Genomic DNA, 27,971 nt, shown 5'->3' with positions numbered 1-27,971 from the left:
CACGATAGTCAGGGGGGTGGGGGGGTGGGGACGCTGACTTATTTACACTGTTGATTCTCATGCTAAAAATGGCCAAAGTTTCCAAAAACAAGTTGGACATATGATGGAGTATCACAAGAAAACTGTGCACAAGAAAACACGCATTTAATCTTAGCTCGAGGTTCAGGCTTATTTGTTCATCAAAGGGTTACTTCAGCGATTAGCATATGGCTTTCTATCAGTAGAAACCCTGGAGTATATTCGAATGATCGTGCTCTGCCCTCTCATATCTCCCTGAGACGAGAGATTTATGCATTTTATTTCTGGAAAAATTACTCCGGTGACATAAATATCGTCGATTTGCGTAATCGGTAAAATGTTTGGCCAGACGCTAAAGACTACAGCCAGCAGAGGGAGCTATTTCTGCATGTTTTCAACTCACACATGAGGGATGGGGGTCGCACTCACAGCACAGCTCAGCTCAGCTCAGGCATTCATGGAAACGGTGCAGCCGGCGGAGCAAAGTGAGTATTTTAACTTCTCAAGTTAATTCCTATGAAAGTTAATCTTCCAAAGGCATGAACTGAAAACACACCAGACTGAACACGGGCTGAGAACTACTGCCGCGAGTGTGGACGCGTTTACCTCAGCTCTCATCACAAGAGCTCATTCAGCTCATCACGATGTGTGTAATCTGACTCCGGCTGTGTGTGTGCTGACACTTCCTCAGCGGCTAAATCACAATATATTGAACACACACGTTCAGTTTTTAATTGTAGTGTCTGTTCTCTAACTGAACTGATTTTATGAAGATGAACGCCTGAAGTGTACATGAGTCGACTCCCTCAGTCAAAATCAAGATATATCAAGGGTTTGGCCAAATAAAATTTCATCATCCACTTAAGGTTGAACGCACGAATGGTGGCTATGGGAAGTGCTTAGGGAAGTTCGCAAGTGTATGTAAATGCAGCCCTTGTCTTGTAGCCTTGCTGCGTCTCGTAAAAACACTGTAAAAAAAATATGGATGTAGTGTCCGTGACATCACCCATATGATTACGATAAGCCGTTCTGAAGCGTAAAGTAGAGACGAGCTGGGCATCGCCATCTTAGCAACACGTCATGGCGAGTCATTACCGGATAACAGAAAATGGGCAAAGGGGCAGGATGTGGGCGGAGCTTAGGTATGCGATGACTAACAGAAGGCCGATAAATGGCTATCCACCTGTCAATCAAAGTGACCACGCCCTTAATTATGCAGAACTTTAAGGCTTTATATAATGCAAATGAATGAGTTGTAAAGTAAAATCACTCCCCTCACAGTTGTCATGAAGGGTAAAATTAGCCATATAGACCAAAACCACAATTTGTACCAGGCTGTAAACATGTTTTATTCTGCTGTAAATTTGGGCATTTTAACATGGGGCTCAATGAGATTCTGCTCCTTCTGGAGCCTGGTGGCCAGTCGAGGTATTGCAGTTTAAGTCACTTCCGTATCAGCTTCAACAGAAACTGGGGGAGGTTGTCGCATGGGACAGACCAATGGCTTAGCTCTCAGAAACCATCCCCTTTACTCTTATATAGTGCACTATTTGTAGTGGCCTCGGAAACCACAGTTGACATCGAGTGCACTCATTCAGTCCCATGATGCACTGCAATGACTACTGCACAACCTATGTACACTTCAACTAGAAAATAACTATGCAGGGTCAAAATGAATCCACTCCTATGGCCATTTTGGTGCTTTATAGTTCCCGAATTCATGCAGTTGTCTTCATATTAGTGAAGTAATGTAGAGAACAGTAAATTCGGGGCGATTATCGCTGGCATCGCATCACGTCTCATTAGGACACCATGTTACGTTTCTTTCTTTTTTCAATAGCACAATGATATAGACTCACTTGACTATTTTTATGACCTCCGTTAAAAAAACAAAAAAAACAATAATCAATCACATTTGCTCATTAGGGTCACAACCTTTTCCTAAATCACATTCATAGTGTTTTATGGAGTAACATCGAAATGGCAGGAAGTTGGAAGGCGGACACTGCACTAAGGTCTTTCTGACACCCGAAAAAAGTCTTTTTTACATTCCATCGCAAACCGTTTGACAATGGAAATTGTGTTGGAGTACACGCACAACAATGCTTTTGGACTCCAATGAGATTGCAAAACGGTTCAGACATGATCAAGCGTGTGTCACCGGCATTCCAACTTTATCCCAATGTTTCCTCATTAAGCAAAACGGCACACTGACAAACAATGATGACGAGTAACACTGAGTAAATCACAATGACATTAATAATAGAACTAACAGTAGTACAAGTATAACTTCCTGGGTTGTGGTACCCCGAGGTTTGTCCGGTTTTACAGTTTTCCTGGAGTATTCCAGACTAAGCCGCTCCGACGGCGGGTCTACGAGAACGGCACATGATTCAGCAAAGAGCGGCTCTCACCTCCGCCTTCTGCTTCCCTTCCAAGGGTCTTTTGTTTAGATGTCCCCTCCCCTCAACATTCACTTATTTTTACTCCTCTTGTTCAAAGTAAAAACGTTTCTCTGTCCGTTTGATTCTGTAGTTTTTTTTAGTCGCAGGCACTCTCACATGGCGTACTTTTGCGTCCATTCTCTCGCTAGTCTGTTGTACCTGCGGGAAAAGAAAGGACACGCTCTTATGGCAGTTCTGGACTGATCTGTGGGCTGGACTGCTTTACATAAAGTGAAAATACAAAGGTAAACTCCACAAACTTTTTAAAATCCTTTAATATCTTTGGACAATAAAGGGACAATAATGACTAAGTACACATGGTGTTCACAATCAATTTACAGAAACAAAATCACAGCCATCATGTGAAACAAATCACTCATTATCACTAAACAGTTACTCTATGGAAGGAAAAAAAGCATTTCATATTTAGCAGCGGTTTTAGGAATAAAATGTTAAACTACCGATAAAAATAATCAGGCAAACTAATAAACCTTTGTTTAATTTATATTGTGATTTAATGTGATAATTAACTATACTGTCAATGTGAGAGGACAAGAAACATTAATGAACATGTTTTCTTCAGATAAAAAAAATATTCTAACTATAAATTTATCCTATGTTTTGTGGAATGCATTAGGAGGCGAAGAGACAGGGCAAAATAAGGAGTGATGGAGATGAAGAGAGTACGGAAGCCCTGAACGGCCATGGATAATATTTTTTTTCTGTGTTGTTATGTCGTGATCACGAGTTAATTTTCTCGTGATCTCAAGATAACGAAAGTTGTTTTCTCGTGATCACGAGTTAATTTTCTCGTGATCTCAAGATAACGAAAGTTGTTTTGTCGTGATCACGAGTTCATATTTTCTAAGTTACACAACTGCGCCACGAGGTGGCAGTATAGAACCAATTAACTGATGGGGTGCGGTATAGCCTATCCACCATGTGTTGTACTGGTCCAGATTGAACGCGTTGAAGACCTTTCGTGATCACTATAATTTGTGCAGTACTGTGTGCATTAGGCAATTAATATAACTGAATGGTCTAATGTGATTAGTTTGCTATAATAGCGTTTGGTGCGTTACTAAACTTACTGTTAAACTCATTTTGATTTCACTATTCTATTTACACCTTTTTGTGCATTAAAATGCCATTTTAATCAGCAGCCTAAATAACCGTTAGTTTGCCAGATTGTGTCACTCAATGTATCGCCTAGATGTGATGTATAGCCCATGTAAAGATGCATATACGTTTATTGCAGCCTAATTTAAAGGGTTACTTCAGCGATTAGCATATGGCCTTGTATCAGTAGAAACCCTGGAGAATATTCAAATTATTGTGCTTTCCCCCCTCATATCTCCCTGAGACAAGAGATTTATGCATTTTATTTCTGGAAAAATTCCTCCTATGATGCAAAATGACGATTTTTGCATCATAGGAGGAATGTTTGCCCAGAGGCTAAAGACTACAGCCAGCAGAGGGAGCTATTTCCGCATGTTTTGTATCTGCGCATGGGGGATGGGAGATTACACTCAGCTGGCAGGGAGAGCTCAGCTTGCAGACAGGATCATTTAAACGGAGCTATGGTGAGCAATGTAAGTCTTTTAACTTCTCAAATTCATTTCTATGAAAGTTAAGCTTGCAAAGGCATGAACTGAAACGCGTGCCAGTCTGAACTCCTGTGTGAATGTATGCCGCGAATGTAGTCGCGATTACCTCAGCTCTCATCACTCGTGCAGTTAGTGCTCAGGGCTGTGACACTCGCGCGGTGACTCACTCATTATATTGAACAGACACGTTCAGTTTTTAATTGTAGTGTCTTCTCTAACTCAGTCACAGTAATGAAGTTGGTGGTGTTGGGAATGGCCTCACAGGGCAGCGAAGCATTCTGGGAATTGTAGTCTTTCATCCCCATGGGACAAAAATACATTTTCTGTCTTTTCTCAGTCTAGAAGACACCAAATTCAAAAATAATTTCACATTTCTACTGCATTGATGACCCAGTTTAAATACAGATTCATCTTCCCAGCGCTGAAGTACCCCTTTAAATCAGTGATAATGTGCAATTAAAACGATTGTATTTTGTACGAGACTGTATTAACTGGATTAAACGTTTGTTTGTTTTTAGAAATATGGAGTAGGCTACTGCACCGCTTTTTAATGGAATAAAGGCTAGAAGGAAGGATACTAATAACAAACAAATTATGTAATGTTATTTCAAACGAATGAGGAAAATAAAATGGGCTGAATCGAAACTAAACGATTTTTAGAATAGAACAGAATAATCTGCCATCCTTCTGAAGGATCCTTCTCTTTTGATCATTTAAACATGTTAATTACACAAATAAAATGTGTATTAAGTGAAGCAAAGATTTTGCTGAAAGATGGCACGGTTTATTATCCATTGATCAGATGCCCGTGAAAGTTGTGTTCGTTGCTACAGCAACCGTAGACTCTGGGTGCTGTGCAGTATTTCAGAATGAAACTCGTGATCACGAGAAAACAACTTTTGTTATCTCGAGATCACGAGAAAATTATGTCGTTATCACGAGAAAACAACTTTTGTTATCTTGAGATCACAAGATAATTAACTCGTGATCACGACATAACAAGACAGAAAAAAAATTATTATCCATGGCCGTTCAGGGCTTCCGTAAGAGAGAGCAGGAATTGACAAATAATTTACTGCCCACTGACTTAGTTTTTAAAGCTATTTCTAATAATTTTTTTGGCTTTCAAATGTCTTAGAACGCTCATATGTAGATCAGAAAATAAAAAAAAAACATTATCGTGGGAGCATGCCCCCGAACCCCCCTAACTCTATGCTGTATATATATTACAACTGAAATGTTGATTTTTTTCTTATATACAGAGGATATTTGTATTTAGTTATTGCTATTAAACATGTGATGTTTAACCGAAATAAGGTGGTGGGGGTGCTTGACAGGTATCAAACATTAGAAAGGGGTGCGTGCTAGAAAATGTTTGGGAACCACTGATCTACTGTGTTACATTAGTTTTACTGTTCTGAGTCTTTAGTTTTTTAACCCAATTGTTACATAACACCATTTTTGTACGGATGCCAGACTTATCTTGTGTTATAATCTTGACGTCCATCAAGGTTAAAGATAAAACCATCACAAGCAATGAAGTACTTGTGGATTTTTCCAATAAACACATGAAGATTTGTATTGAAAAAGTGGCATTAAAGTGTGCATGTAAGGGTCACTCACTTTTCTCTGTCGGCTTTATATGTATGTGCGATCTCAGGTACCAGCGGGTCATCTGGGTTCGGGTCACATAACAGGGAGCAGATGGACAACAAGACTAATAAAAGGAAGGGAACACGTTAAAAACATGATATAATGCCAAAACATCCTGATAATCTCTGCTGCTTGAAAGCCTTGTGTTCATTCATAGCAAGAGGTGCTTCTCTTGTGTTTGTTTGTCATTTAAAAACACAAACGGTTTCCTGTGGAGTGATGCAAACTAGGTCACTTCTTAGAACAAAGAGTAATCAGTGCAGTCTGACAGCATCACCCACACTCGGCTCTGCTATTAGACACAAATGACAAGGCTTTGCAGTACACAAAACAAACAGTGAACAAAGTCAATCAGGCCTCGTTCACACCTGGTATTTAGGGTTAGTTCACCAAAAAATGTAATTTCTTTCATTAATGACTCCTGCCGTAATGACCTTAAGACCTCATCTTCAGAACACAGTTTAAGATATTTTAGATTTAGTCTGAGGGCTTTCTGTCCTTTGAATGTAAGTGTATGCACACTTGATGTCCACGTCCAGAAGGTAATGAAAACAATCCAACGCTCTCCATTGACTTTGCATTGCGTGAAGCGGTCGCCTCGTCTTTTCTTACTTATAACAAGAAACAGAACAATGTCTAAAAGCTGATATGTGGTGACAAGGTGTGCAGCAAACAAGCTAAAAAAACACATACTTTTTATAAGCTGTCGATCCCAAAAAAACAAGCGTTTAAAGAAGACAAAAGTGCCAACAGGCAATAAGACGTGAAGCTTCAGCGGGAAGAATGGGTCAATTTTGGGATCCTGACACTCAGTATGTCTCAGTATGCCTACGTGTGCAGTAAACATGTTGTCAAATATCCAATATTTGGAACCCATATATATATATATAAATACTATATGATAATTCAAGCAATATCACATGAGGATGCAGTTGGTTTTAAAGGGTTAACATGTTGTCAAATATCCAAATGTCAGTTTTATATATTATATTTCCTGTCGCTGATTACTTTACCCTCCAGTGGGCGCAGTTCTCGGTGTAATCTCGCATGTCGCGCTCTGACTCAAGTGCCTGTACCCACTTTTGAGTCCTTAAACGTTCGTTTTTTTGGTCAACAGCTTATAAACACTTCTGGCTTTTTGTTCCTGGGTTTTTATGCTTGTTTTCTGTACACCTTGTCACATATCAGCTTTTAGACATTGTTAGTTTTTTTGTAATAATTCAGAAATGATAAGGAGGCCGCTTCCCGCAATAGAAAGTCAATGGAGACGGCTGGTTTGTTTTCCCCCCCTGTGGGCGTGGCTTTCAGATTATGACGCGTGTCGCTCTGTCTCTACATGCTAAATCACTGAAGTAACCCTTTAAAACCAACAGCATCCTCATGTGATATTGCTTGAATGATCATATGATATTTATATATATATATATATATATATATATATATATGGGTTCCAAAAAATAACACGGTATTAGATTTACAGTTCGTGTTGGTGGTCACCATGATTGTTGTTACTTTATTTTTAAATTCAAAGTGATTGTTTTTAAGCATTGAGACGTTGCCTGAAACTTACCTTTGGATACAGTAAGTGCAGGTGACCATTGAGATCGCAGGATGTCCAGACAAATACTGCCATTACTGTTAATATTTGGGTGGTAGATTTTTGTTGTGAATGCGACCTGTCAGTCAATGCAGAGAGTATTGATCACTGCATTATAAACCCCTACATACATTTGGACATCACTAATGATCTCCAGACACAATGAATTGCATAAAGCAACTGACCTTTGGTGGTTTAAACGGGTAGTCTGTTGGGAAATGAATCGTAAGAAAGAAAACCCCTCCTTGATATGGACTGTCATTCTAAGAGACAAAAGGACAAATTCATTCAAATCACAGGCACATCTGATGAGCATGTGAATGACCAATCAGAGGAGTTAACAATTCCAGCTCAACAGCGCTCAAAGCGTCACATTTATAACACTTCAGTAGGGATGCACCGAAAGGATTTTTGGGGGCCGATTCCAATACGATATTTGTCACTCGCCCTCTTATTTGAAACGTTGTCGTTAAAATGGAGGGTTTTAAATCGGCAAATAATTATTTTTTACTAATTAACATTTAACATTCAGCAGGCTAACATAAATACATAAATACAACAGAACAAGATACATATAAAACAAACTTCTTGGGTAGGTTTAACAGTTTCCAGGTAAAGTAAAAATAAATTAAATAACACTGCATATTCTTCACCATATAAATGAAATACATATATTATTAATACATTGAGACGTAGCTAAATTCGAGGCAACAGAGGCTGAAAAACACTGAGTTTCAGTCTGTGTGTGTGTGTGTGTGAGTGTGTGGTAAATGAGATTGTGCTTCTGCGCCGTTCATTCACAGAGACGCACAAAAACATGAAGGATTCATATTTAAAGTCTTTTTGCAGCTTAATATTCACAGACACAAGTATATATCGCGATTTGATTCTAAGTGACTGACCTACATTTTATTTATTCATCAAAACTTTGACAAATATGCAGTAAATTCAGTTATGACTGGATTCTGTCTGCGTTTTTCGCTTTGCGGAAATCAATCCTTATGAAAGTTATTTAGTCAAGAGTACGATTTTTTTGTTGTTGGTCTTTTGTTGTTTGATTAACATTAAAACGCAGACAGAGGCACAGCAGGAATATTACATTATAATCTTGGATTATGCAGCAGACATTATACAGATCAGTGCCTTCACGTGGTTCATTAATAAACCATCGGTTTGTTATATCTGCCTTTTTCATGCTATAGCCAAGATGCCGATGGCTGTAAATTGATCAAAAATCGGCCATTAAATATCTGTGGCTGATACATCGGTGCATCCTTACATTTCAGTACTTTTGACATGATTAAGGGATGTAGAATATGATCATGCAGAATAAGGCATTAATATGTGCTTCATAAGTACTATTAAACAGCCAATATCCTATGTAATAAGCCACTAGTTAATAGTGAGAATTTGACCCTAAACTAAAGTGTTACCCACAATTTACAATATTTAGGACATTTTATGGCCTTAAATTTGATCAAACTGAATGTAATTATTTTTCCAGGTCTGGAAATCATAATTCCCTGATATGTCATGACTGTGGGAATCCTGTAGTAAAGATTAAAGCACAAAAAGCAGCTACTCACCGGCCCCATTATTGTCGCCTGCCAGTGAAACACTGGAAAACATTAAACATTATATAAAATCAATTCAAGCAGAGTAAAATCTGATTACCTTTGTATTTAAACTGTAATCTGACAAATTCACTCCGATAGTAAGACATCGTTCCTGATATACTCACAGTCCTCTCCAACCGGACCTGCTGAACACTGGGCTGGTGGGTCTCTCTGGAGGTCTGTCAGTTCCTAAAAGAGGAATAAAAAAGGAATTAAAGTGACCGTGTCATGTAAAACTGCATTTTTTTTATAATTAGTAAGTGTACTTACAATTGATCAAAGAGACGCATGAAAACAAAAGAATCCAGTCATGATCAATACTTTATCAGCACCAGAAGACTTCATTTATTCAAAACGCTTTCTAAAAACAGAGTTTGGCTCATGTCAGTGAAATGTGGTTGCCAACACATGTTCCTAATGCCTTGGCTCTGAGGTTTGTTTCCATATTGAGATGGAGATGATTTCAGGAGCAATGCCAGCACAACCAACGCTTTGACAATCATCTCACTCTAGTACTTGCTCTGAGAATGAAATATGGTTGGATAAACAGTTGGAAATATCAGGTGTGGAAAAAGAGAGCTCCTTGTGTGTCCTTCTTTATAAAAGGTCATTCAAAACCAAAATGTGATAGAGGTAAAAGTCTATACGTATAAATCTCACTAACTTGCAAAATGCAACTGTTTTGCATAAAGACAAATATACACTCACCCTAAAGGATTATTAGGAACGCCTGTTCAATTTCTCATTAATGCAATTATCTAATCAACCAATCACATGGCAGTTGCTTCAATGCATTTAGTGGTGTGGTCCTGGTCAAGACAATCTCCTGAACTGAATGTCAGAATGGGAAAGAAAGGTGATTTAAGCCATTTTGAGTGTGGCATGGTTGTTGGTGCCAGACGGGCCGGTCTGAGTATCTCGCAATCTGCTCAGTTACTGGGATTTTCACACACAACCATTTCTAGGGTTTACAAAGAATGGTGTGAAAAGGGAAAAACATCCAGTATGCAGCAGTCCTGTGGGCGAAAATGCCTTGTTGATGCTAGAGGTCAGAGGAGAATGTGCCGACTGATTCAAGCTGATAGAAGAGCAACTTTGACTGAAATAACCACTCGTTACAACCCAGGTATGCAGCAAAGCATTTGTGAAGCCACAACACACACAACCTTGCGGCGGATGGGCTACAACAGCAGAAGACCCCACCGGGTACCACTCATCTCTACTACAAATAAGAAACAGAGGCTACAATTTGCACGAGCTCACCATAATTGGACAGTTGAAGACTGGAAAAATGTTGCCTGGTCTGATGAGTCTCGATTTCTGTTGAGACATTCAGATGGAGTCAGAATTTGGAGTAAACAGAATGAGAACATGGATCCATCATGCCTTGTTAGCACTGTGCGTGGTGGTGGTGTAATGGTGTGGGGGATGTTTTCTTGGCACGCTTTAGGCCCCTTAGTGCCAATTGGGCATCGTTTAAATGCCACGGCCAGCCTCAGCATTGTTTCTGATCATGTCCATCCCTTTAAGACCACCATGTACCCATCCTCTGATGGCTACTTCCAGCAGGATAATGCACCATGTCACAAAGCTCAAATCATTTCAAATTGGTTTCTTGAGTTGAACATGACAATGAGTTGACTGTACTAAAATGGCCCCCACAGTCACCAGATCTCAACCCAATAGAGCATCTTTGGGATGTGGTGGAACGGGAGCTTCGTGCCCTGGATGTGCATCCCACAAATCTCCATCAACTGCAAGATGCTATCCTATCAGTATATTTCCGTCACAACTTCTTTAAGTTAAACCAAGCTTTAATTTTATTGTGTTGCCGTGAAGAGCTGAGTTTGTGTTTATGATGATATGATAGTTTTATCAATGAAGCCATTTATTCACACAGAGACATGCAGAACATGCAGGATTCATATTTAAATATTCTTTTTGTAGCTTAATATCACAAACAATAGTCTTTATCGCAATTTAATTTAAGTGTACTGTGTACTGACCTGCTTTAAAAATTATTTAACTGTAGCTAAGACTCGCTCATCTGAATCTCTACTTCTTTCTTTATACAAGCACTGGACATTATTTACGGTGTTGGTCTGCCATGCATCTTCTCTCTGTTCTCTAGATTGTAATGTGGGTCAGTATTTGGCATCAGGCGTATGTGTGTAACTGTTCTGAATCATTCAGCTGAAATCTCTCACATCATCCACTCCTCTAATTCTCCTCTTGTGTTGCTAGAAGCTGCTGTCTGACTCAGTGCCTGAAAAGGCCTCTCTAAAGATAGACGCAGAGCAGTCAGCTGTTCGCCAGGAACACGTTCAATAACTTTAACTATCAGCAGCAGCAGCACACTTAAAGAAACACACGAGTGGCCATGTCTAACCCTGTACACAACAACAGAGGAACAATAAATGCCATTACTGCAAGAATAAAAGCACACACTCTCCCTCAAACGATCAGACTTTTCATTTAGTTCAATTGTGTGAATAATAACTTAATTATAGGGGTCATTAACTGCCATTTATTTTAATTTTATAATAGCATCAAAAAAACTTCCTGATATAGAAGTAATAGTATTTTTCTAGGTTGTTTTTGACCCTCTCATTCAAACACTCGATTATCAACATCCCCACCATTACACGTGTGGAATTGTTTTGAAAACTTGTGATGCTGAAAAATATCTTGTTATCTTGTTATCTGTTATATACGTGTATTACAAATGCTTTATAAGTCTTGGTTGCGGGAAATAAAGTTTACATACGGAGTTACCACAATTAAAATGTAAAAAAGATTAATTATTTAGTGTAGACGGACTTATGAATGAATGCACCGTTGCTTGTCACTCTGTGGTTCTTATAGGCTATGAACAGTATACATTGTCATCAGTTTTAAAGTCCTCATGAAATCAAAATGTTTTTTGGCTTTTAGTATGAATATGTTAGTTTTTATGAGCTATTGTGTTTCAAAACAATGACAAAATGAGCATTTAGAAGATATAAGCGTTCAAAACTTACAGTCACACACTTCTGCCAATATGGATCAATGATTTTGATGACATCACTCTGCACTTCAGCTTCTTTTCAGATTTTCTGTCCAATCAAATGCTCTCTAGTGTCTGAAGCCCCGCCCCCTACATTATAAACAGACGCTGAAGCTGAAATCAATCACTTGTTCACACATTTAAGGGATAGGGAACGATCAGACAGTGAACTATATAGGGGATAGGGAACGATCAGACGGTGCACTATATAGGGGATAGGGAACGATCAGACAGTGCCCTATATAGGGGATAGGGAATGATCAGACAGTGCGCTATATAGGGGATAGGGAACGATCAGACAGTGCCCTATATAGGGGATAGGGAACGATCAGACAGTGCCCTATATAGGGGATAGGGAACGATCAGACAGTGCACTATACAGGGGATAGGGAACGATCAGACAGTGCACTTTATAGGGGATAGGGAATGATCAGACAGTGCGCTATATAGGGGATAGGGAACGATCAGACAGTGCACTATATAGGGGATAGGGAACGATCAGACAGTGCGCTATATAGTGGATAGGGAACGATCAGACAGTGCGCTATATAGGGGATAGGGAACGATCAGACAGTGCGCTATATAGGGGATAGGGAACGATCAGACAGTGCACTTTATAGGGGATAGGGAATGATCAGACAGTGCGCTATATAGGGGATAGGGAACGATCAGACAGTGCACTATATAGGGGATAGGGAACGATCAGACAGTGCACTATATAGGGGATAGGGAACGATCAGACAGTGCGCTATATAGTGGATAGGGAACGATCAGACAGTGCCCTATATAGGGGATAGGGAACGATCAGACAGTGCACTTTATAGGGGATAGGGAATGATCAGACAGTGCGCTATATAGGGGATAGGGAACGATCAGACAGTGCACTATATAGGGGATAGGGAACGATCAGACAGTGCACTATATAGGGGATAGGGAACGATCAGACAGTGCGCTATATAGTGGATAGGGAACGATCAGACAGTGCCCTATATAGGGGATAGGGAACGATCAGACAGTGCACTATATAGGGGATAGGGAACGATCAGACAGTGCCCTATATAGGGGATAGGGAACGATCAGACAGTGCACTTTATAGGGGATAGGGAATGATCAGACAGTGCGCTATATAGGGGATAGGGAACGATCAGACGGTGCACTATATAGGGGATAGAGAACGATCAGACGGTGCACTATATAGGGGATAGGGAACGATCAGACAGTGCACTATATAGGGGATAGGGAACGATCAGACAGCGCAATATATAGGGGATAGGGAATGATCAGACGGTGCACTATATAGGGGATAAGGAATGATCCGACAGTGCACTTTATAGGGGATAGGGAACGATCAGACAGTGCACTATATAGGGGATAAGGAATGATCAGACGGTGCACTATATGGGATAGGGAAAGATCAGACAGTGCACTATATAGGGGATAGGGAACGATCAGACGGTGCACTATATAGGGGATAGGGAATGATCAGACAGTGCACTATATGGGATAGGGAACGATCAGACAGTGCACTATATAGGGGATAAGGAATGATCAGAGTGCACTATATAGGGGATAGGGAACGATCAGACAGTGCGCTATATAGGGAACGATCAGACAGTGCACTTTATAGGGGATAGGGAACGATCAGACAGTGCAATACATAGGGGATAGGGAACGATCAGACGGTGCACTATATAGGGGACAGAGAACGATCAGACGGTGCACTATATGGGATAGGGAACGATCAGACGGTGCACTATATAGGGGATAGGGAATGATCAGACGGTGCACTATATAGGGGATAGGGAACGATCAGACAGTGCACTATATGGGATAGGGAACGATCAGACGGTGCACTATATAGGGGATAAGGAATGATCAGAGTGCACTATATAGGGGATAGGGAACGATCAGACAGTGCACTATATAGGGGATAGGGAACGATCAGACAGTGCACTATATAGGGGATAGGGAACGATCAGACAGTGCACTATATAGGGGATAGGGAACGATCAGACGGTGCACTATATAGGGGATAAGGAATGATCAGAGTGCACTATATAGGGGATAGGGAACGATCAGACAGTGCACTATATGGGATAGGGAACGATCAGACAGTGCACTATATAGGGGATAGGGAACGATCAGACGGTGCACTATATAGGGGATAGGGAATGATCAGACAGTGCACTATATGGGAGAGGGAACGATCAGACGGTGCACTATATAGGGGATAAGGAATGATCAGAGTGCACTATATAGGGGATAGGGAACGATCAGACAGTGCGCTATATAGGGAATAGGGAACGATCAGACAGTGCCCTATATAGGGGATAGGGAACGATCAGACAGTGCACTTTATAGGGGATAGGGAACGATCAGACAGTGCAATATATAGGGGATAGGGAATGATCAGACGGTGCACTATATAGGGGACAGAGAACGATCAGACGGTGCACTATATGGGATAGGGAACGATCAGACGGTGCACTATATAGGGGATAGGGAATGATCAGACGGTGCACTATATAGGGGATAGGGAACGATCAGACAGTGCACTATATGGGATAGGGAACGATCAGACGGTGCACTATATAGGGGATAAGGAATGATCAGAGTGCACTATATAGGGGATAGGGAACGATCAGACAGTGCACTATATAGGGGATAGGGAACGATCAGACAGTGCACTATATAGGGGATAGGGAACGATCAGACAGTGCACTATATAGGGGATAGGGAACGATCAGACGGTGCACTATATAGGGGATAAGGAATGATCAGAGTGCACTATATAGGGGATAGGGAACGATCAGACAGTGCACTATATAGGGGAAAGGGAACGATCAGACATGGCACTATATAGGGGATAGGGAACGATCAGACAGTGCACTATATAGGGGATAGGGAACGATCAGACAGTGCACTATATAGGGGATAGGGAACGATCAGACAGTGCACTATATAGGGGATAGGGAAAGATCAGACAGTGCACTATATAGGGGATAGGGAACGATCAGACAGTGCACTATATAGGGGATAGGGAACGATCAGACAGTGCACTATATAGGGGATAGGGAACGATCAGACAGTGCACTATATAGGGGATAGGGAACGATCAGACAGTGCACTATATAGGGGATAGGGAACGATCAGACAGTGCACTATGTAGGGGATAGGGAACGATCAGACAGTGCACTATACAGGGGATCGGGAACGATCAGACAGTGCTCTATACAGGAGATAGGGAACGATCAGACAGTGCTCTATATAGGGGATAGGGAACGATCAGACAGTGCTCTATACAGGGGATCGGGAACGATCAGACAGTGCACTATATAGGGGATAGGGAACGATAAGACAGTGCTCTATATAGGGGATAGAGGATTAGACAGTGCTCTATATAGGGGATAGAGGATTAGACAGTGCTCTATATAGGGGATAGAGGATTAGACAGTGCTCTATATAGGGGATAGAGGATTAGACAGTGCTCTATATAGGGGATAGAGGATTAGACAATGCTCTATATAGGGGATAGAGGATTAGACAGTGCTCTATATAGGGGATAGAGGATTAGACAGTGCTCTAAATAGGGGATAGAAGATTAGACAGTGCTCTATATAGGGGATAGAGGATTAGACAGTGCTCTATATAGGGGATAGAGGATTAGACAGTGCTCTAAATAGGGGATAGAGGATTAGACAGTGCTCTATATAGGGGATAGAGGATTAGACAGTGCTCTATATAGGGGATAGAGGATTAGACAGTGCTCTATATAGGGGATAGAGGATTAGACAGTGCTCTATATAGGCGATAGAGGATTAGACAGTGCTCTATATAGGGGATAAAGGATTAGACAGTGCTCTATATAGGGGATAGAGGATTCCACAGTGCTCTATATAGGGGATAGAGGATTAGACAGTGCTCTATATAGGGGATAGAGGATTAGACAGTGCTCTAAATAGGGGATAGAGGATTAGACAGTGCTCTAAATAGGGGATAGAGGATTAGACAGTGCTCTATATAGGGGATAGAGGATTAGACAGTGCTCTATATAGGGGATAGAGGATTAGACAGTGCTCTATATAGGGGATAGAGGATCAGACAGTGCACTAAATTCCGGCAAAACTCCGAACACATCTTCCCTTCTTAAGAATGACTTCAGTGCCGTTCTTTGTTCTTTTCTCAAAGAAAAGCTTAACAACAAGTCTTCCAGAGTCGCGGCCAAAGCCGATTCGAGAGACCGCTGTTCGCCAGGTTCTTTGTTTACAAGTAGCAGAACCGCCACAACTCTGCGCCACAACAGTCCACCCACCGACTCTATACACGATGTGATTGGCCTGACCAGAGCAATGTTTTTTGGTTTATCCAGCTCGCAAGTCTATGGAGAGTTGCTAGATGACACTGGCTGCAAATTAGATTTGCTGCCGCTAGAGTACGGTAATAAAAGTTAATTTTATCTGCATATCAATTCAAGATCAAAGATTCATTGTTAAATTTCCAATAAACAAACAAGTAATATTATTAGTAACTGCACACTTAATAACAAAACATAAATTAACTCTACAATAAATTGACGTCCAGCTCCACCAAATCATTAGCCTGACAAGACAGATCCACATCAAGATGTTTGGTCTGGAAACTCACCATTGACAGCTCAATCCGAGGGGCGGATAAACGGTTGCCTTTCAAACTCCCTCTGCACGTGATAAGATAGCGCTACAACCAACCAGAGCAACGAAGGTGAAGCAGAGCTAGCTGACAGATTAAACTTTCGCCGTATCCGGTCGGCAAAACTCTGAACACATCTTCCCTTTTTAAGAATGACTTCAGTGCCGTTCTTTGTTCTTTTCTCAGAGAAAAGCTTAACTCAAGTCTTCCAGAGTCGCGGTCAAAGCTGATTCGAAAGACCGTTCGCCAGTCTCTGTGTTGACTGTGATTGGCCTGACCAGAGTTAGGCTTTTGCAGGTCAGAAGAAGTGTATTGAAAGTTGCTAGATGACACTCGCAGCAGATTAGATTTGCTGCCGCTAGGGTCCGTATAGATTTCTAGGCTACCAAATCACGTGCTGGCGCCTCCATCTGTAGATCTGAGTGGCGCTGCTCTCTAATGTTAGTCTGGAGCCTTGGATTATAAACAGCTGCTATTAGATTATTTTGCTTGCATGATTAAATACACATAAATATTTATTTTTATTTTATTTTTGTTAATTGTGTTTTGAATGTTTGAATGTATATGTGTAAGTGTTAAATGTGAAGCACCATGAGAGCCTAAACTAATTGCCCCAAGGGGATAAATAAAGCTCTAAACTAAAAAAAATAAAAATAAATATTAACAGGTTGTTCATTTCAGATGTTCTGGACATGATCTTTCACAAGTATGATCTTTAATAAATGACCTCTGGCAGGATCAGCACAACAACACACCACATACTGTGTTACATATGAGCTGCTTTTAAAGGGGGCGGGGCTTCTACAGTCTATTTCTGATCTGTTGTTGTCACTTTCTTCACCGCTGGTTGATGTAATATGGCTTTGACAAAATTCAAATGCCTGATATTTGCATTAGTCTGTGCACGTTTAATACAGTATGTAAAAATTTGCATTTAACATTTTTATGAATGGATTGTATCGTATGCATCATTTCACAGGGCCTTCTGTCATGATCTACTCTCCCTCGTGTCACTACAATGTGGTTATTCTTACTTTAAAAAGGAAAGTTCTTTACTTTTTGAAGAACCATTTCCGATACAAGGGTTGTTTTTACTGTGACCACAGCTGTCAAGCTACAAAAATGACAAAGCACACCATAATGTAACCTAAAAACCAAAAGCAATGTGATCAAGATTCCTGCGTCTGTCCACACCACAAATCCCAGCCAATCAGAAGAGCATGTGGGCGGAGCTCTCTCTGCAAGTGCACTGCCTTCTTGCACTCACGAAACGGAAAATAAGTCAAAAAAATTAACAATACTTTAAACATTATTCAAAATCAAAATACAAATTATATCGGTGACCAATCACAACAGACTGGGCCATCTGACCAATCAGAGCAGAGTAGACCAATCACAACAGACTGGGCCATCTGACCAATCAGAGCAGAGTAGACCAATCACAACAGACTGGGCCATCTGACCAATCAGAGCAGAGTAGCTCGTGGAAAGGAGTGTATATTATGAGAAAATTAAAGTGTTTTTGAGGTAGGCATGTGCCGATATCAATTTTTCATGTTGCGATTAATTGATGAAGTTTTATCACGATATACGATATTATCACGATATTGAAATAAGTTGCAAAAAAAGTGTTGCCATAGCATAACAGCTTTAAGAACTATTTTTGTAAGAACAAAAATAACTGAATGTTTAAATACAATAATGCACCAAAAATATATAGCCTACAGCTCTGGAAAAAAAATTAAGAGACCCCTCATTGAGAAATCAATGTTAGGTCTCTTGCTATTTTTCAGAGCTGTAAAAGTACAATTTTCAAACAGATTAAATTGCAAAAGAATTAGGCTATAAAGAACAACAGGTAGGCTTACACATTACAATAATGTCTCATTATTTAATGCATTAATTAAGATTGAGCAATAGCTACATTTGTTACAGAAAGTATGTTTTTGGTAATGTTAGTTAAGAAATACTGATCATTGTTAGTTTTATCTTAGGTCCATTAAAAAAGTTATTTTGATTTTGATTTTAATGTTATTAAAAAGTAACTAAGAAATTAACATAGAATGATTAATTCTTTATAGGTATTTTTCATTGTCAGTTTGGTAATAATGAATTAACATGTTAACTAATGAAGTCGTATGTCTCAAAGTTTTACTGTACAATAACAAATAATCAGAACAGTTCTAATTATTAGGGCATGTTGTAGTCCAGATTAAAACATAAAAATGTTTAAGTTTGAAAATAAATAGCCTATTAAGTCTTTAAGTATTAAGTATTTGGTGCTGTGATGAACAACATTGAGATTACAAAAACGAATGGCTGTTTTAAAAACTACACGCGTTTTTTGTTTGTTTGCTGGTTTCCGGGGTAAGCGCTTCATTCTGCAGTTCATCAGCGCCCTCTGCTGTCACTGAGCGGCACTTCAGCAGCGCGTCAGGTTCAGTCATGTGCAAATGCATGTTGGGCTTGTTTATATCTGAGCGCGTGTCCCTTTGACGCAGAATACAGCGGTGTTGAGCATTGATACGGTTGATGGGCAAAGTATTCTTGAGTGCATTATAAAAAAATTATAAAATGTTAATAAATTATTATTTAGGATATTTTAAAGTGCCCACGATAACAATATCGTGCATATTCATTATCGTGATAAATCGCATTATCGAAAATCGGCACATGTCTATTTTGAGGTTTGATGCATGTAAACCTGTTGTTGGAGACCTCCAAAACTAAATGAGGAAACTTTAAAATAGCATAATAGGGGCACTTTAAAGGGACTTTGGCCGAACAAAACTAACAAAACTAGTTAATTTAAAACCTTTTTGTTCTATTTTCAACTTCGTGGTTTAAATTAGTCTTCATGTCAACGTCACACGTTGTGACGTTTTCTCGTACTATAGTACGACGATGACTCCTCTTTGTGTGATAATTATTCATGAGACTGCGTGTCTTCATCATAAGAAGATGCGTTGCTTAAAGGAACACTTCACTTATTTTGAAAATTGGCTTATTTTCCAAGCCCCTTAGAAATAAACAGTTGAGTTTTACCGTTTTTTAATCCATTCAGCCGATCTCTGTATCTGGCGGTAGCACTTTTAGCATAGCTTAGCACAGGGGTTTTCAAAATGTATGATGCTAATGACCCCCAAATATGAGGGACCCCCTTAAATCCATCTATATATTTTTTATGTATGAAAAAACATTTAAACTGATAGAAAAATAGTAAGTGTGACATTTTAAATAGAACATTGTTTCCAAAATTAAATCAGCTATACTTAATGTTCAGGGATGCAAACACATGTATGGTCAAAAAAGAGAGGTAACAAGAACAAGATAAGTTCGGCTTCTAATTATCGTTCACTGCACAAAACGCTTCAAATCAGAGCGACACTAAGCACTTATGCGCATCCCGGGAGCAGAATGATGTGCTTAAAACAACACAGTCAGCGCTGCAGCGCTAGTGCGCATTGAAGAGTTCACTGCACGGAGAAGAGATGCTGAGCACTCAAATCATAGTCTATAATGTATATCTGTCCAACAGTTTACTGATCATTTGTATCTAAACAGTTTTAAATTCCAGTTATTGTGCATGTGATGCTAATCCTTGTGTTGTCATCCGATACCGAGTAGCCTACAACATCGTTCAGAAACAGCTATAAACTCAAATCCACAGCCCTTTATTTACAGATCAAGTATTATAATGGAAATATGATCTTGGAGTTTTACCTGCTGACTGTCGTAATGCTGAACGGAGATGATGATTGACAGCTGCAGCGGAGGGAAGACGAGTTTCCGTCAACTTTAATTTAACCATGGAAATAATATTAATATAATATCCTTGTCCGCACATTCAGCTATGGAATGGCTTTAGATGACTTTGTAGCAGCAAATCATAATATAAGAGTGATTTCTGAAGGATCATGTGATATATTTCAGCTTATCACCACAGGCTGAATCTGAGCAATTGTCTGCCTGTCTGAGTTTTGTCGACAGACGGAGGTGGCCGTCTCGTAATTCTCCATGCAGGAGAAACCCTGTATAACATTTGTGGTGTGACAGGCAGCGGGGCGAGGGACCGCGAGAGCGGGCCGGTGATTAATGTCAACGAGTGCCAGCTGCGTGGCACACCGGTCTCGTCTCGCGGCCATGTGACGGGAGCATAAAAGGAGGAGCATGGCAGCGGAAGACGAGAGAGGACCAGGCCTGGAGTTTGTTATGTTTTATTTATGTGTTTGCGGGCAGTCGTCCGTGAGGGGCTGTCCGCGGTTTTACTTTCATTTTGTTTCTTTACTTTAAATAAATGTTTGTTGAACGTTCGCCGGTTCCCGCCTCCTTCCTTCCCATCTACAAAACGTATTACATTGGTGCCGAAACCCGGGAGGAAGGAGGGACGCGCTGTCGGAGAGCCCTCGCTGCTGAGGGGGATCGCGGTGCTGAGGAGTTCGGGCAGCGCGGATGATGAAAGACCGCGAGGGACTGCCCGAGGCGGTGGTGCTGGAGCGAGTGAAGACCGGTGGGACGGAGAGCTCGCTGCCGTGCCCCTGGGTCGAGGTGGGGTGGCGGCCGTCCTGGAGGGAGCGGAGGAGTTGCCGGCGTTCGCCGTGGGCCGGAGCCTGCTGCCATCCGCCGGAACGGGGAGGAGCAGGGAACGCGGAGCTCGCTGCCGACTGCCCTAAATAGGAGGAGCCACCGCCGGCCGCCAGGGGGCGGAGGAGGATCGGGCCGTCCACCGGGCGTCCAGCACCATCGCATAGCACCGCGAGGAAGAGCCTCTCGGCTGGTGAGGACCGAGCGGCAGTGTGTCGGGGAACCGGACCAGAATTTTTTTTTCTCTTTCTCTCTTTTCCCTCTCTCCCCTCTCTCGTCCGCGGGCTCCTCGTGCTCCCGTCTACATTTCTCTCGCCTCTCTGTCCTTACCCCCAGGTGCCGCGGCCGCCGTGATCGGCCCCCCCGGGAGAGGGGGGGAGGGGGAGTAGAGCGCCGTCTCGGGAGTGCCCCCCGGCCTGCGAGGGGCGATGGGGGTATGTGGTGTGACAGGCAGCGGGGCGAGGGACCGCGAGAGCGGGCCGGTGATTAATGTCAACGAGTGCCAGCTGCGTGGCACACCGGTCTCGTCTCGCGGCCATGTGACGGGAGCATAAAAGGAGGAGCATGGCAGCGGAAGACGAGAGAGGACCAGGCCTGGAGTTTGTTATGTTTTATTTATGTGTTTGCGGGCAGTCGTCCGTGAGGGGCTGTCCGCGGTTTTACTTTCATTTTGTTTCTTTACTTTAAATAAATGTTTGTTGAACGTTCGCCGGTTCCCGCCTCCTTCCTTCCCATCTACAAAACGTATTACAACATTATAAACCAACAATACCTAACCTGCAGTGATCTCACCAGAACGTTGCCAGTAAGACGGGAAGGCACAGCGCCGAACTCTGGTCTCAGGGAGAACTGTTGCAGATGCGCAGCCAGAAGAAACAAGGTTCGCCCGTGCTCATTGGTGCTCAGTGTTCTGATTTACTAGCTCATGTGGAGGCAATCCAGAATTACTGTTAGTGAAACTATAATCAGAAAAAACACTTCGGATCTGCACGATTCACACAAGTCACCCAAATCGGCATGAAAAAAGCAGGAGGCGCCGAATAGCGCGCCGTTTGCATCCCTGGTTGTTGGCCTAACCTGAAGAAGAACATGTTCAATAAAAAATTACTAGGATAAGCAACTTTCACAATAAATGTATGTAAGCAGCTTATGTAGCGCATTAAGAATACTGCTCTTCAAACTCAGTGAGCAAGATAAAGGGGACTATAGGGAGAAAAACTCACTAGAAAATACAAAGCAAACATATACAATTCTGAAAAGTATGTATATGGCAAACAAGGAGAGCAATGTTTAGAAATAAAACAGTTCGATTCTTCGGTAGACTTTATCCATTTTTACTTTGTCTTTTAATTACCGGTATCTGAAATTTTTCTGGGGACCCCTTCGGACCTTCTGGAGGACCCCTGGGGGTCCCAGACCCCAGTTTGAAAACCCCTGGCTTAGCATACATAATTTAATAGTGTTAGACCATTAGCATCACGCTCAAAAAAATGACCAAAGACTCTTCTGTAGTTACATTGTGTACTAAGACCAACGGAAAATTAAAAGTTGTGAATTTTTTAGACCAATATGACTAGGAACTATTCTCTGTATTCTGAGTAATAATCATGGAACTTTGCTGCCGTTTCATGGGTGCAGCGGCGCGATATTACGCAGCGCCTGAAAGTAGTCCTCAGATAGGTAACTTCCAATGCGACCGGCACTAAATTTGTGCAGTTGCAGACAATGCAGAGTTGCAGCTGTCACACTAGGGAGTGAATTTACCTGTGCGATTAGCCATGGTTCTGTGTGTTGTAAAGGGCTGAGTTGTGACGTATCTGAGTGAAACGGCCAAAGTCCCTTTAAAGTGCCCCTATTATGCTATTTTAAAGTTTCCTCATTTAGTTTTGGAGGTCTCCAACAACAGGTTTACATGCATCAAATGTCAAAAAACACTTTAGTTTTCTCATAATATACACACTGCACATCACCTCAATGTTCAATGATTCTCAAACGACTTGCCCAAAGAATCAGTCTATCTTAATCCCTCCTTTCCACGAGCTACTCTGCTCTGATTGGTCAGATGGCCCAGTCTGTTGTGATTGGTCTACTCTGCTCTGATTGGTCAGATGGCCCAGTCTGTTGTGATTGGTCTACTCTGCTCTGCTCTGCACCTAAAGCATTTCGGACGATATGACTATTTGGAAAACATGGACAGTGTATGATCCCCCATGGCTGTCAGTATATTTAAAAAGCCTATTTTGATCAGTTATTGTGATTTATGAGTGATGTAGATAGGGTGCAGTGGCGCATTAGGACATTTTTTTTCTTGAATTACGACTGGGTAGGGCTGCGTAATATATATCGAAATATCGCAAATGTACATATCGCAATATGCATAACGCACCGGCACGCAATATCTGATTGATTTTAACAGGCTACTTCAACATTGTGAAAAGTGTACGTTTAAGGTCGACGCATATAGCAGAGACTGTGCACACGACTGATACTTATGGGACTTGCTTGATGTTAAAAATGAGTTATTATACGCAATATCTTGCAGAAAATAACTCCTCGAAGTCTCCTGCTGTCTGACAACACACACACCCCGAAACGTACACACAAGCAGCCGCTCTGAAATCATGTGATCCCTTCAGTTCTGTTTCCTGTCTTGTGAGGGGCTGCCCGTGGTTTACTTTCGTTTTGTTTATTTAATAAAAGTTATTAAACGTTCGCCGGTTCCCACCTTCTTCCTTCCAATCTACGAACTTTATTACAATCGTGTACTAAGACCAACGGAAAATTAAAAGTTGTTATTTTCTAGGCCGATATGGCTAGGAACTCTTTTCTCATTCCTGTGTAATAATCACAGAACTTTGCTGCCGTCCCATGAGTGAAGTGGCGCAATGATGGACAGTGCCTAAAAATTAGTCTAAAACTTATGTTAAAAAAATTTGTGTGTGTATTTGGTAGTTTGAATGTGTAAGACGACTGCCCACACACAAATAACAAAACATAAACAAAACTCAACGTAAAGTCCAGGCCTAGTCCTCTCTCGTCCTTGACTTCACTCGCTCCTCCCATGTCCCTCGCTCGTTCACCTCGCCACAACGACGTAATTACAGAAGAATTAAGTTTTAAATAGGAAACATTTTGAAAGTCTTTGGTAATTTTTTTTGAGCACGATGCTAATGGTCTAATCCGATTCAATGATGTATGCTAAGCTATGCTAAAAGTGCTACCCCCATATACAGAGATCGGCTCAATGGATTAAAAAACGATAAAACTCAACTGTTTAACTCTAAGGGATTTGGAAAATAAGCCTATTTTCAAAAAAGTGGAGTGTTCCTTTAATTCATGACAGCACGCATTGATAGGCATTTTCCTCTGACTAAAGCGTTCAAACAGTGTGATATCGCATACAGTAAGTGAGAGATGCATTAATGGATCAAAAAAGTTTTTTTCCACTTTGTATGAGTGTCTGTGTTGCCTACGTTCTCTTCAATAGATCTCGAGTCTTCACACAAGCACGATTCATCCACACTGTGAGTGTAATCGCTTTTTACTGCCATTTAAACGTCCAAACGCCACACAAAACTCCACAAAATAAGCCTCAAAAGTTATCAAAGTTATGCCACTGCGTGTTCCTATATATTTACGATGCAGAGAACAAATTGCAAATGGCTGTGCATTTAATTGTGCATTGAATTATAGCTTTCACAGGATATATGTAAATGTGTAACAGTGAGCTTACAAATCCATGCGTATATTGTGTTGCGTTTAACGTAATGGTCATTTGCAGTGTGCATTTGTGGGAAACTTTGATGAGAGTGAAATAAAATTGTCTGAATCAGAAACTGTTGATGTGCTGTCAGTCTCATCTCAACCCCTTCCACTCTGCCTCTAAACCACGCCCACTTTTATGTCTTATATTTACAAACTTATATTTTTTCAAAACTGTGGTGAGAACTGACTGCTGCTGAAACAGGGGCTTTCACTGCACTTTAAAGGTGCACTGTGTAAATTTTAGCGGCATCTAGTGGTGAGGTTGTGAATTGTGATCACACATCGCTCACTCCTCCCTTTCATACAGAAGCTACGGTGGCCGACACAGAATAGAGATGTCGTCTTTCTGAGACATCAGAGAGTAGCTAGCGCTCTGTAGAGCAGTTTGTCCCTTTAGGGCTACTGTAGACTAGCCTGGATGCCAGCCGAATTTAGCCCCGCCCACAAAAATTTTAGGTCGGTCAATTCGGTCTGGCCTTGCTCCAGAGAGGAGTAATTATCCCCGAACAGAACCTGTTCGGACCAACGAAATCATCAAGGGCGGGCTTTAGACGATGACGGACAGATGATCAACAGTAACGTAATCATCACGTCATCAAAGGGGCTTGGGTTATATTTACTCGAATCCTAAACGGAGAGCTTGTTTGTATATGCATTCACCTTCACAATTTCTCTCTGAAATGATGATCATGTTGGGTAAGTACTCTGTGTATCATTAAATTATTTTACAACTCTGGCAAAGATAGTGTATTCCAGCCTGATTTCAGCACGCGTGCAGACAGGGTTGCCACGTTTTTACAACTAAACGCGGCAACTACTAGGGGGGTTCTCCGGTGAAAAAATGGCGTTTGGGGGGTAAAATGTGTGTTATTGTGGCAAGGTTGCTGCTAAAATTCGCACTCCAGGGTCTATTTATCACATAATAGTCGCTTCAACCCGCAGACATAGAAAAGAACCCGCGGAAAAAACGCGGACTTGGCATCAGTGCAGTTGAGCTCTGTTGACATTTGACAAGTAACGTTATGCGTCCCTTCGTTGCTCTGATTGGTTGTAGGTCTGTCCAATTGATGTCTTTCCTAGTTCGGTTGAAACACACCCCATAATCACAGCCCAATGGAGCAGTTTCAGACTCATATTCTGACTAGAATTGAGTATGACCACGTCAGGCTAACTGTAGACAACTTGGCGGCAACTTCACTGTAAGGAGACCCGCGGTGTGTGTAGATAGAAATGCCTCATTCTACAGTAATAAAAACATAACGGTTCATTATGTAAGGTCTTTACACACCACTGAAAACATAGTTATGTACATTATATTGCATTTCTGTCAATAGAGCCTCATAAATATTACACACTGCACCTTTAAAGGGATTTTCAATCGGTTATACGTCGGTTTATACAAGGGAATAAAGGAATATCACAACTTCCGACTTAAGATCCTTTCTGGGAGCTGAATGAAGATGTTTTAATGTCACAACAGCATCATGAGGGCTAGTAAATAATTACAAGATTTTTATGCTTATGGAATCACTGAAGGCTATGGACAGTTTTAAAGTGACTTTTTTCCCTGTGATTTAAGTCGTTGGTTATGCGGGCAGGGTGGCGAATCTGTTAAAAATACCCTCTGCTGTCCTAGTGCCCTATTTGCCGAGCCATATATGGACACACTGACTTTGGGGTTCAGCATTTGGCAACTTGAAAGCAGTTGTCGCCCATCACGCATGCGCACCATTGCAATTCTCTCATTCATGATGACCGACAACAGAAAAGATTCATTTTTAACAATGTTTAAAGCTCCAACGAACTTACACACCACGAATCATTCACAACAACACATGTCAAAACATCGATTTATACAATTTATCCGCGCTGTTCGCATACTCGCATAATACAATAGACGCTGTCGATAACATATTGCGCAAAACAAACACTCGCAATCAGCCGTATATCGGCAACTGACTGTTTATAACGGCATTCGCGTGAATTTGTCCTCGTCAGAAAACGACCGTTGGTCTGTCGACTGCATGCATCCACCATTGGCCATCCGTCTTTGTCTTGACCAGATGGGGATCAAATGAGGAAAGTGCGAGTGCTTCACAATCACAACAGCATTAGAAGATGACGATGAGGACATTGACAGAGGCTGTGAGGTTATGCGATCCACACAATGAACACAAACTCACCTTTTGGATTCTTTTCAACGCCATTTGCTCGCTGTATTACAGCACTCTCTGAGATCTAGTTCAGATAACGTTACTGTTGGCCTGTACAGTTTGGATGAGAACGCGGTTGTTGTTTTTTCTCCTCAGTGTCACACGTTACGTATGTAATAACACAAAAGCACAGATTTTAACATTCACACCGCTGTTTAAACGGCAGTCGCCGATTTGAGGAATTCTTACCCCCTCTAACCTCACTGACAGTTTTTAGTGCTGTTCTAGACAGCAGGAAGGTAATCTCGCGATACAACACAACGTATTTCAGATACTATCGCGATACTAGAGCGTGCGTGCGGGTTAGAGACGACGAGATCTTGGGATATGTAGTTCTGTGGACGTTACGCGCTAAATTTGCATGAAGATTGGGATCGAACATGAAAACAAATCTTGCCCTTTAGACGTCTTTTTCGTTTAGCTACACTATTTTTTTTCTTTACTTCCACTAACATGCCTTTTATATGCCTACCTTAGAATAGATTATTGTTTATGTTTTTATACACCCTAATCTATTAGGCTACTGTTTTCCATAGACAGTAAAAGAAAGCTGTTTTCCCCCTCAAATCTCTGCAAATGAAGGTTTTGAATGACCATCCAATGTGCTGTGGTGTGTGTGTCTATCCACAAGATGGCGGTGTATGATTATTTAAGTGTTGGAAAATCCGCGCTCATTCATGGATGGACGAAGAACATAATGTGTGCCTGGCTGGGTGTCGCTGTCCACGGACGAGTACATTATATTTTAGTGAATTTCTCT

The 27,971-nt window shown here is 41.3% G+C and overlaps 1 protein-coding gene across 1 annotated transcript; it reads right to left on the bottom strand.

The window, feature by feature from the left end:
• Positions 1 to 32: 32 nt before the first annotated feature.
• Positions 33 to 27,474, bottom strand: ube2d4 (ubiquitin conjugating enzyme E2 D4). Its single transcript, XM_067412979.1, has 7 exons — positions 27,182 to 27,474; positions 9,061 to 9,124; positions 8,906 to 8,937; positions 7,505 to 7,582; positions 7,293 to 7,398; positions 5,693 to 5,786; positions 33 to 2,621 (listed from the first exon to the last, which is right to left on the bottom strand). The coding sequence occupies exons 1-7, from the start codon at positions 27,203 to 27,205 to the stop codon at positions 2,576 to 2,578; spliced, it is 444 nt and encodes a 147-aa protein (XP_067269080.1). The 5' UTR covers positions 27,206 to 27,474; the 3' UTR covers positions 33 to 2,575.
• Positions 27,475 to 27,971: the final 497 nt, after the last annotated feature.

The sequence above is a fragment of the Pseudorasbora parva genome, chromosome 13 (genome assembly GCF_024679245.1).
Source record: "Pseudorasbora parva isolate DD20220531a chromosome 13, ASM2467924v1, whole genome shotgun sequence".
NCBI classification, from domain to species: domain Eukaryota; kingdom Metazoa; phylum Chordata; class Actinopteri; order Cypriniformes; family Gobionidae; genus Pseudorasbora; species Pseudorasbora parva.
This window is presented reverse-complemented; position numbering and strand designations above follow the sequence as displayed.